This window comes from Marmota monax, unplaced genomic scaffold (assembly GCF_021218885.2).
Source record: "Marmota monax isolate L192 unplaced genomic scaffold, Marmota_monax_Labrador192_F-V1.1 WCK01_AAM20220418_F8-fsc00115, whole genome shotgun sequence".
Classification (NCBI taxonomy): domain Eukaryota; kingdom Metazoa; phylum Chordata; class Mammalia; order Rodentia; family Sciuridae; genus Marmota; species Marmota monax.
In genome coordinates, this window is record NW_026694419.1 from 4,343,829 (window position 1) to 4,358,087 (window position 14,259).

Sequence of the window (14,259 nt, forward strand, 5' to 3'; positions counted from 1 at the left end):
ACTACAGGATCTCAGGATGTTAACAATAAATAAAGACCCTGTGAAGACACTGTGGTCATAGGGTACGAACGTACCCATTTATTATGGAAGGTGCAATCCTAGAGAGAAAATAGACTTCTTCTTGAAAGATGTGGATTCTGTCCTGAAGAAGACCTGATTATGCAGCTATACTCAGTCCTACTAATATCAACTAAAATTATAAAAACATATTTAAGGCAAAGTTTGAATCCTTTGAGTCATTGTTACTTCACTTTCCACATTGGCTATGGCTTCAGTGATAATTACTTAGCAACTAGGTGCTACTAAAGATGTCACTGGTGATGACAAATTGCAGAAGGATAAAAAAGTGTTTTAGTCAGCTTTTTTGCCGCTATGCCTAAAAGACCTGACCAGTCAATTGTAGAGGAGGAATAGTTTATTTTGGTGCTCCCATTTTTGTAGGTCTCAGTACATAGAAAGCCAACTCCAGTCCTTAGGGCCTGAGGTGAGGCAGAACAACATGATGGAGGAGTATGGCAAAGGAAAGCAGCTCACATGATGATCAGAAAGCAGAGACAGTCCACTTGCCAGATAGACAACATATACCCTAAGGCCATGCCCCTAATGCAAACCTCCTCCAGCAACACCCTATCTACCTTTAGTTACCAGTCAGTTAATCCGTGTTAGGGGATAAATTCACTGATTGGGTTAAGGCTCTCACAACCTAATCATTTCTCCTCTGAACCTTCTTGCATTGTCTCACAAGTGAGTTTTTGTGTGTTGGGGGACACCTCACATCTAAACCATAATAAGAAATGCACATGAAAACAGGGAACAGATTACTATTTTGAGAAATATAAGTAATGAAGGTAAAAGGAAACCTGAAAACTACAGCACATTTGTGGAAAAGGGTCAAGTCAATGAAAAGAGGACAGTTAATGGTCCCTTTGTTAGGGCCAGAAGAAAATTATTTATAGACTTCATATGGAGAAATAAAATCTGGCCAGGAAGTGAGAAGCTTCCTCTTTCCCTATAGACATGAAGAGAAAGCTGTGCAGCACTCGAGTCTAAACTGAGGTTGCAAGCAATGAATAAGCATTGCTATAAACTTTTTACAGCTATCCAGAGGCAAATAAGGATAAGGGAGATAATTTGCCTTGTTTTATTTTGGGCAGAGACGACAGCAAGACAATAAAGTGACTCCAGAGCACTGAGGCAAAAAATTAATAATGGATTGTAGAGTAGGAGGAAAGTTGCTGAGGAAATGATTATCTTGATATGGTCAGAAAAGAGTTGTGGTACAAATTAGAAATTTAGTGGGTTATGGTCAGAGTTTTGTTCATTTTGACTTTATAGTAAGAGATGGTCATAATGTCTACATCCTCAATAAGACTGATGTAAGAAATATCCAGAAGACCCTAGCATTTCTGCAGTTTGTTTCACTGGCTCACATTACATTTGCTTAATATTCTTAGGTAATGTTTTATTCTTGTGAGTGGAATAAGGTGAACTTAAAGATTTACATTCCTTTTCTGGTTTAAGAACTTGCTTAGACCCAAATGTGTGTGGAGGCTGAGGCAGGAGGATCTCAAGTTGGAGACCAGCCTCTGCTGGTCAAGATAAGAAATAAAAAAGGACTGGGGATGTAACTCAGTGGTAAAGCAACCCTGGTTTCAATTCCCAGTACTGCAAAATAAATAGTAAATAGATGAGTAATATATCTCATGATTTAAAACAAAACAAAACCTGCTTCTCTTAAATCCCACTTTGGTCTGTTTGTCCTTTACTGCCCATATGTAATAAAAACAATATAACAAAAAGAGAAAATAGGTCAAATTTTCTTTGCTCCTCTACCCCAAAATGTTATCCTTAATGCAATAAAACAAGGGTTTCTGTGAGGACTGCATTTTGTTGCTGACTCATTTGTAAGCCTTGCAATAGAGTAGGCAGGGTGGGTGTATGGGAGCCTTGAATTTCTTCTCCATCAGAGGCTCTTGAGTGGTGGAGGTGTAGGTGGGAGGGAAAAAGTTATTAAAGTCATGTAGAGATTTATTTTAAGGGAAATGTGAATGTATCTATGAGTGTGTGGGTAAAGGATGGATGTTATAACAATTTTCAGGGGATCCTGATAAAAACCCAGTTTTCTCCTGATTGGAAATCACCTCCCTGCAGATCAGCAAAAAAGAACTATAGGTCTGATGTTGGGGCTTCAGTTCCAAGAGCTGAAATGGTTCTGGTAGATGACTAAGTCCAAGAAGTAGGTTGCCAGAGTGTAATGGAAATGAATATTACTGAAGAAAAAGTCAGGAAAGCATACCTAGAAGGATATATACATCCTCTGCAGGATGGCTGAGGTTTTGGATTTCTCCTATATCACCTGCAGCACTTTCCCTAGCACCAAGTACAATAGAATGTGTTCAATAAATACTCTTAATAGACTATATTTCAGAAAAATGTGTTACCTTTAATATCAATTATGTGAGCATGCAACATTGCTAAATACAAAAGTCATACAAGCTCACGATTGACTGCAGAGACTGCCACTCTTTTACTTAAAGAACAATTTAGGGTATTCTAAGACATCATAAACCACAAATCCTTTCCTGTTTTCACTTGAATACTATACATTTTCTCTTTGCTACTACAGGTTTCACTCAGAAGCTTTCCTGCCCAGCCAGTCCTGCCCAGCATTTCTTTACCCATTATTACTTTTTTCAGGGGAAATAGCAATATCATTCATCTTCTAAAATGATACATTGGCCATCATATCTGAGTAAATCTCAGGTGTAGGGCAGGTACAGTGTGCTGCTCTGGGGGTACTAAGAATCAGAGGCTGCAATTTCTGTCATTGATTGGAAAAAGCATTTGTATGAACATAGGATAAAAACTGTGTCAGCATTGGGTGTTTACAATTGATAAAAAATAAGTTTGACACATTCACACTTGTTGCAAATGAGTCAAACTGAAATATTGTGTTTCTGGGCAATTTAACAAAATTAGTATCATTTGGCATAAGAAATGTAAAAATGCTAAAATTTACAGACCACATGTCAGAAATATACATTCTATGAGGTATACTCCCTAAAATAAGTTGTAATCAACTTTTATTTTGTTCGAAGTATGCTTTCTATAATCTAGTTTCATCTTTATCATTACCAATTTAGGTGACTTTGAGAAAGGCAGTTCCCCTTTTTGGTACTCAGTTTTCTTTTCTAAACATTGGAGGCAATGCAAGTCCTTCTCCAGAACTTACCTACAGATAAATATATTCTTTAACTAGCTTTAATGTTATGGCATTGCCATAGAGAGTTCCTTGGACATAGACAAATGGACTCAAATCTTAATTCATCACTTATTCACTTTTTAAGCTTGGAAAAGTTATACCTTATTGAGTGCTACTATGTGAAATGGAATAAAGATACCACTTTAATTGAATTGTTTGAGGAATAAATGGGAGAACATGTGGGAAAGAGATGAGTATAGGAATGGCCAGTTAATAGTCATCCAATGCCTCTTGTCAAATCATTCCTTTGGTTTCCTATCTTTTCTTCCTCTCCTCAAATTCAGATCCATGCATATTATTGGCTTGCAAACTAAAAATATTAAAATAAAATTTGGAAGATACAGTGTATTTTTTGCTAAACAAAATTTAAAGGATGTGAATGTTTTGGAAAGTCAATTTTTTATCTTCCCAGCTTGGGAATGTCTCTGAGTTTGAATATAGCAGACAAAGTAGCAGTAAGTGTTCAAACTCAAATGAAGCTCCATATGACTTTGCATTCGAGCACTATTTATATATATTCAAAGACACGCATGGCATCACATGCATTAATAATAGTATATCACATAGGAATATAAACATTCCACATATACTCAGCACTGATTTTAAACTTTGCAAAATCACATGAAATCAGTTTAGAATTCTACAACTTTAAGGAAGAAGAGAAATTTAGATTCCACAAGAAAACCATCAGGATAGTAAATGAGGACATCAAAAACCAATTATGTGGGTTGGTGTTTGAAACAGACTACCAGAGCTTGTCTAATATAGTCCCAGAAACTTCTGTTCACACTTGTGAGTATATTAATAGATGGATTTGTTTAAATTTTCATCAGATATTTTGGCCTCTGATGGGTTTTATAGAAGGAAGTAACCTAAAATTTAATCTGTCTTCTAGAAGACTTAAATTGTTAACTTCCTTTTGTGTGGTAATAACTAATGGATAAGATAATGAGACTCATACCCTTATCTCAGTCAGTGAAGATGACTGTAAAGGGAAATGTGAGCAGACTTACCTTTCAATCTGTCCCTACCTACAGAGAAAGGCTGAGTTCCTAGCACAACTACATAGATTACCTGTTAAAATGATGATTTACTACCTACTGTAGCTGGAACTGTGCCTAAGCCCTTGAGGACAGCTTAGTGAGATCTTAATTGTAAAGAGACTCCTGGTGTCTGCTATTTGTCCAGTAACTCATGAGCCATTGGCATATTACTGGTTCCTTATTTATTACCACTGACAAAAGACTTCATAATACTGACCAGAAAGATTACACAGGTCACAGAAACTTTCCATAAAAGAACCATGATGTCAAAACACAGCATAGGCTATCAACAGTATTAGTGAAAATTTTGTTAGCATCTAATGGTGATAATTACTGTATCAGAATGCAATTCAAACTAATTATTAGTAAAAGTTTACAAAGATTAAAAAGTGCATAATAACATTTGGATCTGAGAGGGCTGGAAAAAGACACGAAAGACACTACACAAGGGCTTTACTTTTGTGATTGGTGTCCACATGATTGCAAGGAGATCACTTTCTCCATCCTTTTCAGCCTGGTGGAGATAAGTTTTTCTCCAAATTTAAATAGTAATGTACAACATTGTGAGACATTTGATTCCACAGAACAAAATTTTCCAGTTCTTGGTATTATCTTGTCTTTTCTTTTGTACATTCTCAATTCTCCAAGGTTCTTACAACTAAAATTAACAACATTGGTTGGGAGAAGGCCCCTAATTGGGAAGGAATAGAACAACTTGACAGATTGAATTCCAGTCTGTGCAGTCTCCAAACAGACTGAATTCAGGAATATTCACATTGGTGGATATTTTCAAATGCCTGTATAATAAAGCAAATGAGTCTTGATGAAACTGTTACAGCTTAATTCATCAATACACAATGAAGGAGGGGAAAGATTATGTTATTAAAAAGTGTGTTCTGTCCTGTGCACACCACCACACTATGAAAAATTAAAAACAAAAACAAACAAACAAAAAAAGCCAGGCAGCCCTTTTAAAAATGAGTGGTATAAAAATTCACAGTAATGTACATCACTTTTGTTTTTCATAAGCAATCGAAGAAGGGGGCAGTGCTGAGCATCTATATTGTACAATACAAAACAGTGTAAAGAACACAGCAGTAACACACAGATACATAATGCTAAAAACGGTGCTTTCTAGATGGTTCTTTTACTGGGTGAATACTTGATCCAGAGATGTTTAAACTCTGGGTTCAACCAACCCTTTCCAATTAGACACAATTAAATCCTCTGACATTGTGAGGGGCCAGATGCTACAGGAATCATCATCTAGGTCAGTGCTACTCTCTACAAGCATTTCATCATATGGTCAAGTGAAAGGATCCATACAAAAATGACATCCAAACACAAGCCACAGGATTTCAACCATTGCTAATGACAGAGGTAGAGAAAAGTCTGTCTGCAGCCACAGCCTCTGCCCCCATTTTTAACATGATAATGAGCAGTTTCCTGTGATACAGCACAGCCATTTTCTTTTTCCTCTTTTTACTCATGGAAACAAATGCATTGCAGCAAGGCCTGGAATTTTGCCACATTGTCAGGTGTTGTTAAAGGTCAAAGCGGGGCTTTAGCTTTCAGATTTTGCTGCTTCTCCCTGGGCTTCCCCACTTTGTTCTGTTGAATTTCGCTGTGCATCATCTTCACCTTCTGTAAGAGAAAATGAAAAAAAGGATGAAGGCAGACTACAAACTATTCTTTAAATTTACTGGCTCGCAATATGTCATACTGGAACTTCTGACATACAAAAGAAGTCAAAATCTTCATACAGACAAGTGCATTTTCTTGGTGGTCAGAGTTCACCATTAAGGATGTAGCATAAGTTTTGAAAGCCTGGCTTATTCTGTGAAGTTAGGACAGCATGACTCAAAAATATAATAATATTTGAATTTTTGGAGTTACTAGTGATTGACAGGGGACAGATGTGAACATGAGGTTAAGGGAATAATTTTATTAAATGGGCCCATTGTGCTGACCCCCACATGCTTTCTTTTCCAAGAAGCAATTTACCTGCAGCCCTGCCTGGCTTAAGTGGACAGGATATGTCACATTCCTTAGCAAACTACCTGTTATCTACAGAAGAAATGCAGGCCCAAAATAATGTCAATAAGATGAACCAAGTTACTCTGAATGGGAAGAATTTCATGATCCTTTCCATGGACCAGATCCCCAAACCCAGGGAGATAAGGCTAATTCCTTTTAAGTATAAAATCTGTAAGAATTTATGGTAAGTATCCAATTAGAACGAGTCAGCATAGGCCAAAGTGACCTAGAGTTGTCATGGCAGTGGGGGACTTGAAAGTCTGATGTCATCCTGCTATCAGTCAAAAGTCAAGAGGTGGACCTGGGTGGTACTATCTGGAAACTTCTCTGGGCTGAAGTGTAGGAGAGACATGCTGTTCCTCTTCTCTCTGAGAAGACCCACACCCTCTCCCCTGGGAGTGTCCCTTTCCCTTCAGTAAACTCATGCCTGTTACTCTGAGTAGTATGTTTGAAATCTTTCTGATTTGATTTCGACAAATGGGATTTGAAGAGGAGAAGGGATCTTCCTGCTGCCTCACTTTTCCAGAAGGCCACAGATCTGTAACAGCAATAAGTTATGCTTTTGATAAATAGATAGGAAGTATCATGGCCAAGTCATGCCACTTAAGTGTAGCTTTACAGGATGCAGAAGTCAGTAGTGTCTTTAAGCAGATATCAGAAGTAGGAACATATTTACTTTTTTATGTTTGTTGTATTTGAAGAAATATTTAAAAACTATTTTTCATTATTGATAACACTTAGAATTAACTGATTTATCAGAGATTCTATTAATTTAAATTAAAAGTGATGGTAGAAAATGAAAGGACATTAGGTCAGTTGGTCTGTCTCTTCTCCTATAGTTATAGTGGCCCCTGGCCTGCCCTTAGAGAATATATGCAAAGTTCTAATAATACCACCCTCATAACTGTACCCACAGCAGCAACCTTAGTCAGTAACATTGCACACACTGAAACTGAACAATGCTTTCACTTCATATTAGTTCACTTTGCAAGCAAGCTGTAGGCATTCCTTAACTCAAAACATTCGTATATCTCAATGTGTCATTTGGTTACTGGGAGACCAATATGGCTTGGTGGGAAAAATATTTTGGGGTGTTACATGACATAAATTATATGCTAGCAATCTGTTATCATAATTCAATGAATGGAGATAATTACACAGGTCCATTCTTTAGACTATAAAGTTTAAAGCCAATTACTCTTTACTCTTAGAAGGTACACACAAAACGTTCCACCAATCTCTAGTGACAATAAGTCCTTAGGGAAAAAGAAAGTAGTTCTTCTACATAAAAATCATATTCTGTTTTAAATCTGCACTAAGGATGTGACCAGGCATTAGTTATCATTGTTTGTACACTATTTGTATTGTTAAAGTAATGAACAGGATTCCAAGATGTGCAGATGGCCTGAATCTGAGATATGTAGATTAGCATGCAAGAAGAATTTGATAAAAAGGAGAAGAGGTTGTTAACCAAAGGAATAAAATCAAATTGAGGCTGATGTAAGATAGTAGAATATTTAAGGATAACAATGACTGCATATAACAGAAGATGAGAAATTTGACTCCCATGAGGACTGGGACTTTCTAGGTGTCAAGAGACATTATGGTGCAAACAAGCTGTAGCCAAATAGATGTTTGTTAACAAACCAAGGTAAACATAGGTAGCAATATTACTGAGTATAAACTAAAATGAAGTGGAACACTTAGAAATTACAAAGGAATTCATATAATTCTCAGCAATATTAAATTTGCCATTATATATTTTTCATTTTTTATATTTTATGCTTACATATTATATAGTTATTTTTTTGTAGCTGTTGATAATTTGCTTAGTTCTAGACTTCATAACTTGAAGAGAAATAGAAAATTTTGCAAGGACCTAGGGAATTGCAATTAACATTGTAGAAACATTTAGAAAAGGAGGTATTTGGGGCTGGGGATATGGCTCAAGCGGTAGTGCGCTGGCCTGGCATGAGTGCGGCCTGGGTTTGATCCTCAGCACCACATACAAACAAAGATGTTGTGTCCGCCGAAAAACTAAACATAAATAAAACTCTCTCTCTCTCTCTCTGAAAAAAAAAAAAAGAAAAGGAGGTATTTGGCAGCATGAAGATATCTGGTTTATTTTAAATTGTGTAATTAGATACTTAAATATGTGTCAAATAATTTTATTTATATATTAACATAAAATCTTATTATCATTTGTTACTTATAATTATTCATATAATTTAAATAATGTTATATTGTTATATTGTTAATAAGAAAGGTCTTCATACTAACAAGTCTTAATTTCAGGGAAAAAAGAAGAAATTAAATTATTGTGATTAAAAATGTCATAAATATTAAGAGTGGCTAAAATTATTAAAATAGCATATTAATGTAAACATGAAAATATAAATATGATAAAAAATGAACAAATTCTCAAAAACAAATTAAAAATGTATTTACTCATTTTATGACACCAAATTGTAATAATTTTCCTAAAGTCTTTCTCAGAACTGCTTTGAGAAGTAACTATGTTTAGTTATAGTAGAGAAGCAATGAAACCTAAAATATTAAAGGTCTTTATATTCCAAAGTGGTGATGTTTAAATTTTATTATTAATCTTAAATTGAAAAGTTGTACCTGTGACCTACTGACATTTAGCCATTGAATAAAATCTGTATTTTAGGTCTTGTTGCTGAGTTGCTTCATTAACGCATATATAGTCTTAGTTTTCTGACAAACTGAAGGCTTTGTCAGAGAAATTCTAATAGTGAAAACATATGAATGTTACAAGTGGAATCAGCAACTGATAAGTGTTTTCCCATAGACAAAATAATATGGCTTAATTGTGAATTCTTTTCAATTTTAAGTGTTATTTTTTGCACAAGTCTTCTCAAATAAACACATTCAGTTTTGATATTTGAAAAAGATACAGATGGAGAAACTAACAGGGAGCTTATTCTAATACTTTTAAAAGTAAGACTATCAAAAATTTTAATTATTAAACTTGTTTTTGTTTGTCATTGGTGAAGTCAAACTCCTTGGATAAGAATTTAAAGTCCAGTAATAAGATATTTTCTTATTACAAGCCCATTTAATCATGAAAGAAAAACCAAAAACCCTTTTTATCTAAGAGTTACTTATTTAACAAGCTATTTTATTTCCATCCTTAATAAAACTGGTCCTGAGACCTTTTCTTCTGAAATTATTCTAGAACTGAAGTCCGTCAGACTCACTTAAGAATCTATTAAATATCTGCCTGGCAAAGTTAGAAGGGGCCAATATCATTAATGTAGGAGCTCCAACTTTGTTAAATGTGCTACATAAGCAAGGACTAAAATAAAAGCCATGTGTTTTATTAATTATATTAATAAGTTAGAGTAAAGACTCTGCATTTGAGTGGAAAACTGTAAAGAAAAGTCATCAAAAACAAAGTGGGAGTGATTCAGAAAGTAGTCATATACTTTCATCTTGCCCTAGACTATTTCTAACTCTTTCTTTTGGATTACTTTCAAAGGTGGCTTTTTATGCCTCAGTCCTACTTAGAGAAATGCTGTATATCATTCTATGTTCATAGAGAAATGTATATGAAATGACTCACCTGTCTTGTTGATATCAAGACCTGCTAATTTCAAGGCTAATTCATTGCTATTGCCACTTGCAGAGGAAACCAGGATATCATGTATTGCATTTCTTCTACCTGTTCTTCCTGAAGCAATAAAATCTGCATATGTAGTTTCCACATCAGTCATTGCTAACAAATATCCACATAGCAGGGACTATAAAAAAGAGGAAAATTAATAGGTAAATATAATGGTAGTCAATAGTATACATTTAACAAAAACACTTATTAAACTTTTGGTCTGCAATATGAATGTGAAACTATGGTTTACATGTTCACAAAACAAGGAGTGCTTTGATTCTTGTGCTAAGTATTTAAATCAAAGATCAGGGAGCTTGTTGTGTGAAGGCCTAGTAGTAAATGTTTAGGCTTTGTGGAACATAGGATCTCTACTCCAATTACTTAATTTTGTACTAATAATGTAAAAGTAGCCATTGACAATATACAGATGTAATAAACATTTTTTAAATTTTTTTATTTACAAAAAAAAAAAAAACAGGCAGAGAGCCAAATTTAGCCTTCATGACATATTTTGTTGATATCTGGTTTAGATAATAAAATTCTCTTTTTCTAATGCCATTTTAGCCAGTCTTCAGTCACAGAGAGATTTTAGAATCAGAGGTAGAGTCAAGTAGAAGTGGTTCAACCAACATAGGGGGGTAAGTAGTAAGCAAGTGTGCTATCCATAGTCTATGAATGTTAAAGAAATTGACCTAATATAGTTCGTTTTTTATAATCACCATGCAGCAGCAATCCCTGCCAGTGATAAAATACTGCTTCAACCCAGGAAGACAACTCCTTTGCCCCCATTAGCTTGACAGGAATGACAAATCTTCTTGATGATATCTTTAAAATAAAATGTTTGAATCTGCAAAATCAATAAAACTGAATTTTTCCAAAAAACTTGGTGATATACATTCTTTAAGTCTGCTAAAGTTTGGATACTGAATGTCCCCCTGAAGACCATGTGTTGTTAACAACTTGGTTCCAAGCTGTGGTGCTACTGGGAGATGTTAGAACCTTTAGGACATAGGGCCCAATAAAAGGAAGCTTGGTCATTTCAGGCATGCTCTGAAAGGGTATATTTGAATCCTGACACTCCTTTTGCTCTCTTTTTGGCCTCAATCATAAGGTGAGCAGTGTCCTCTACCACATTCTCCTGCCATGATGTATTTGGCATACCATAGACCTAAGGGAAAAAGAATCTGTAGGACATGGATTGAAACCTCAGAAACCAAGAGCCAGAATAAGCTTTTCCTTTGTACAAGTTGTTTAGCTCAGATATTTTGTCACAGTGAAGTACCTGGAACTTGCGTTCTGGTCCTTGTTCTGCCACTAAGTCATGGAGTGAATTTCAGAAATGCAATTTACCACCTTATTCTTACATTGTTAGGAAACTGAAGCAGCTGGATAATGTGATAATACCTTCAAGCAAAGGTATCTAAATAATGAACACTCAGAACTACCTCACTTCTAAAATCCTAAATTTAGAAATTCTCTCCTCTGGCCATAGCTTCCCTCTCTCCCTCCATTCCTCCCCTCCTCCCTCCCTCCCTCCTTCCCTCCCTCCCTCCCTCCCTCCCTTCCTTCCTTCCTTCCTTCCTCTCTTACACTTAATGGATTAGTTCTTCACACTGATCCCATCTTTAATTCCTATAAATATTTTTAGTTTTAGTCTACCTAGGTCCACCATTATATTAATCAGTTGCCCATCAGTTATTTTAGCTTATTATTAGCACCAAGAAATTCCTTTGATTTACTGTAATTATTGCCTTCCAGTCTACACTTCACTCTTGGGAAAACACCACAGTATACTTTCTCTGTTCTCACTACTGGGGACTGAGTGTTGCCAGAAAAAGACACAAAATTGTGCCAACTGGCTCACCTAGAAAGTTCTGATTCTATTATTAGTATATACTACACTTGTACAGAAATGCTTTTGTTCCCCTCCAGTTGACTCTTCCTTTTTTTATTCTCTGCAAGAAGGATTCCAAGCCCTTTCCAGTCCACACACAAGACACCAACTGTTTAAAATATGACTGTGTGTCTTCCTTTTTTTGAAAAGATATACGACTTCTGCTATGAGTTCTCCTTTTCCAAACATGTCTGTGGATTTTCTTTCTCTTCTGGATGAATTGGGCTTTTCCTTTTTAATATGTGCTGTTGATTTTATTTCCTTCCATCTCTAATGACGTCACCCACTTTACATTAACATAACATACTATGTTTGTAGAAATTTTCATTTCTCTCTCTCCCTCAACATCAACATCTATTCACTTGCCAGTTAATCATTTTATTTGATGTCACTCATATTTATTCTCTGTAAAATACAGGGGACTCTTACTGGAGGATTGTGGCTGAGTGCTCCCATTCCCCAAGATTCTCCATGACTTGGTCATGCTGCCACAAGAGTGACCTTTGGCCCATTCAACAAAATCTAACCTACGACGTGTAGAACACATTCTGAATTTTTAACATTTCTTTTAAGGCATTCCATGATCTGGTTAGGATCCACTTTTGTTGTTTTACTTCAACCATTTACTCTTATACTTGATATATTGTAGAATAATGCACAATATTTTTCCAGAGTTTCCCTGCTGGTGCTCAAGTTTTTACTCCACCTGGAATGTCTTTACTCAACAAACTTGCTTGTTGAAACGGACTTAGCCCTCAAAATTCAGCCCCCAAAGAGTCTTTCTCTTACCACTTTTCCCTAATTCTTCTCTAACTGTGTGAGTCTGATTTTTGCCTGGACAGGTCACTTACATTCTAGCCAACATTAGGGTTACCTCTCCTTCCAGACAGATTACAGACTCTATCAAGACAGAAATTGCATTTTGTTTATACGTCAATCACAATTCCTAGCAGAGTCACTTGCAAATAGTGCTGAATAAAAGTATGTTGAATAGAAATGACAAATGAAAAAGAAACATACTACTTGCCTTTCATCAGTAGCCACAGAAAATTCTCCTGCTTTCTGATTGTATTAAATTATTCAACATTGATCTATGTCAATCTAGAATTTTTACAGTTCAAGAATCACAATCAGATAATTCAAGTGATCTGCTAATCTTCACATAAGTAATAATTCCCTGGGATTTAGGTCTATCAAGTTCTATCTTACTTTTTCTACTTTACTAGGTTATTTCCATGAGGATGTTTGAATAAAATTTTTGACCTTGGAGTAATTCAATGCAATTGGTTGTAAAGGTATTTTTATTATCTATAACACTAAGACAGTATTTAGTATTTGTTACTTTAAAGGTTTACAATTGAAAATGCACATCAGATGGGCAAAGTATATCTTATAAATGTTTAAGGGAGGTGAAGGTAGAAGAATAAACTCCAGTCATTTCCACTGTAAATCTGTTTTTATGGCATTTCAAGAAATAGGCTTTAAATAAAAGTACTATTATTTCTCATTTGGTAACAATGTCATAAAGTAGGAAAAAAAGTCCTGATTTTTCAGATAAAGAAAATACATCCCAAAGACTTTTAGTGACCTCTGAATCATACACAGAACTATGACATAAACCCAGATCTTATTTTGTAATACATGTCCTTGTTTTGTTCTATTAATATTTTTCTCGGTAGACTGCTATAATAATACATGTGGGGGTTTTATTTAATTAATTTTGCTTGTAATAATTTTAAGATAATATGAAGTATCAATAATAAAGCAGAGAAAAGTGGTGATATGAAATTGGCATATTTGGGAATGTTAAAATATTCTAGTGGTGGCAATTCTACTTATGAGAGGAATCAACAACTGTGGATTTTGACATAGTACACTCCCAGGTTAAGAACACATGCAGGGAAAAATGGGACTATGAAAGATATGACTGTATGTTGTGCTTTTCTTTTAAATAGACTTTACATAAATTTCATTTGGATTGCATAAAAGAAAATATAAACAACTGTGAGAAAATCTTATTCCTATGAACATCCCCTCTCCTGAACATTTTAAAAAAATATTTATTAGATTGATGTGAACCCAAATCTACACCTGGAAAGTAACACAGAAACTAAGTTCCAGGCTTCTAATTACAGTAGCCATTATACTTATTGTAGTAATAATAACTATTATTATAAAAATAGTATTTCATTTATTATTTTTCTCCAAATAATAAATTCCTTTTCTAATAAAAGAATAATAGTTGGCAAATAGCACACACTAAATATGTAAATGACAGAATATAACTATAAATAAAACATACAAATGCTGTATATTGCATACTTTTATCTCTCCATTATTATTGTTCTTTCAGAGACTTCCTGTTAGGTGTTCAAACATGGTTGCTTTCACATGC

General features: G+C 35.0%; 1 protein-coding gene across 2 annotated transcripts in view; it reads right to left on the reverse strand.

The window, feature by feature from the left end:
* Positions 1 to 2,422: 2,422 nt before the first annotated feature.
* Pkia (cAMP-dependent protein kinase inhibitor alpha) overlaps positions 2,423 to 14,259 on the reverse strand; it is an 89,379-nt gene continuing 77,542 nt past the window's right edge. For both annotated transcript variants that reach the window (XM_046468244.2, XM_058570718.1), the window contains 2 exons: positions 9,929 to 10,106; positions 2,423 to 5,949 (listed from right to left, as the gene is read on the reverse strand). In XM_046468244.2, coding sequence (XP_046324200.1) covers positions 5,870 to 5,949; positions 9,929 to 10,079 — 231 coding nt within the window. In that variant the 5' untranslated portion in view covers positions 10,080 to 10,106 and the 3' untranslated portion in view covers positions 2,423 to 5,869. The remainder of the gene's footprint in view (positions 5,950 to 9,928; positions 10,107 to 14,259) is intronic.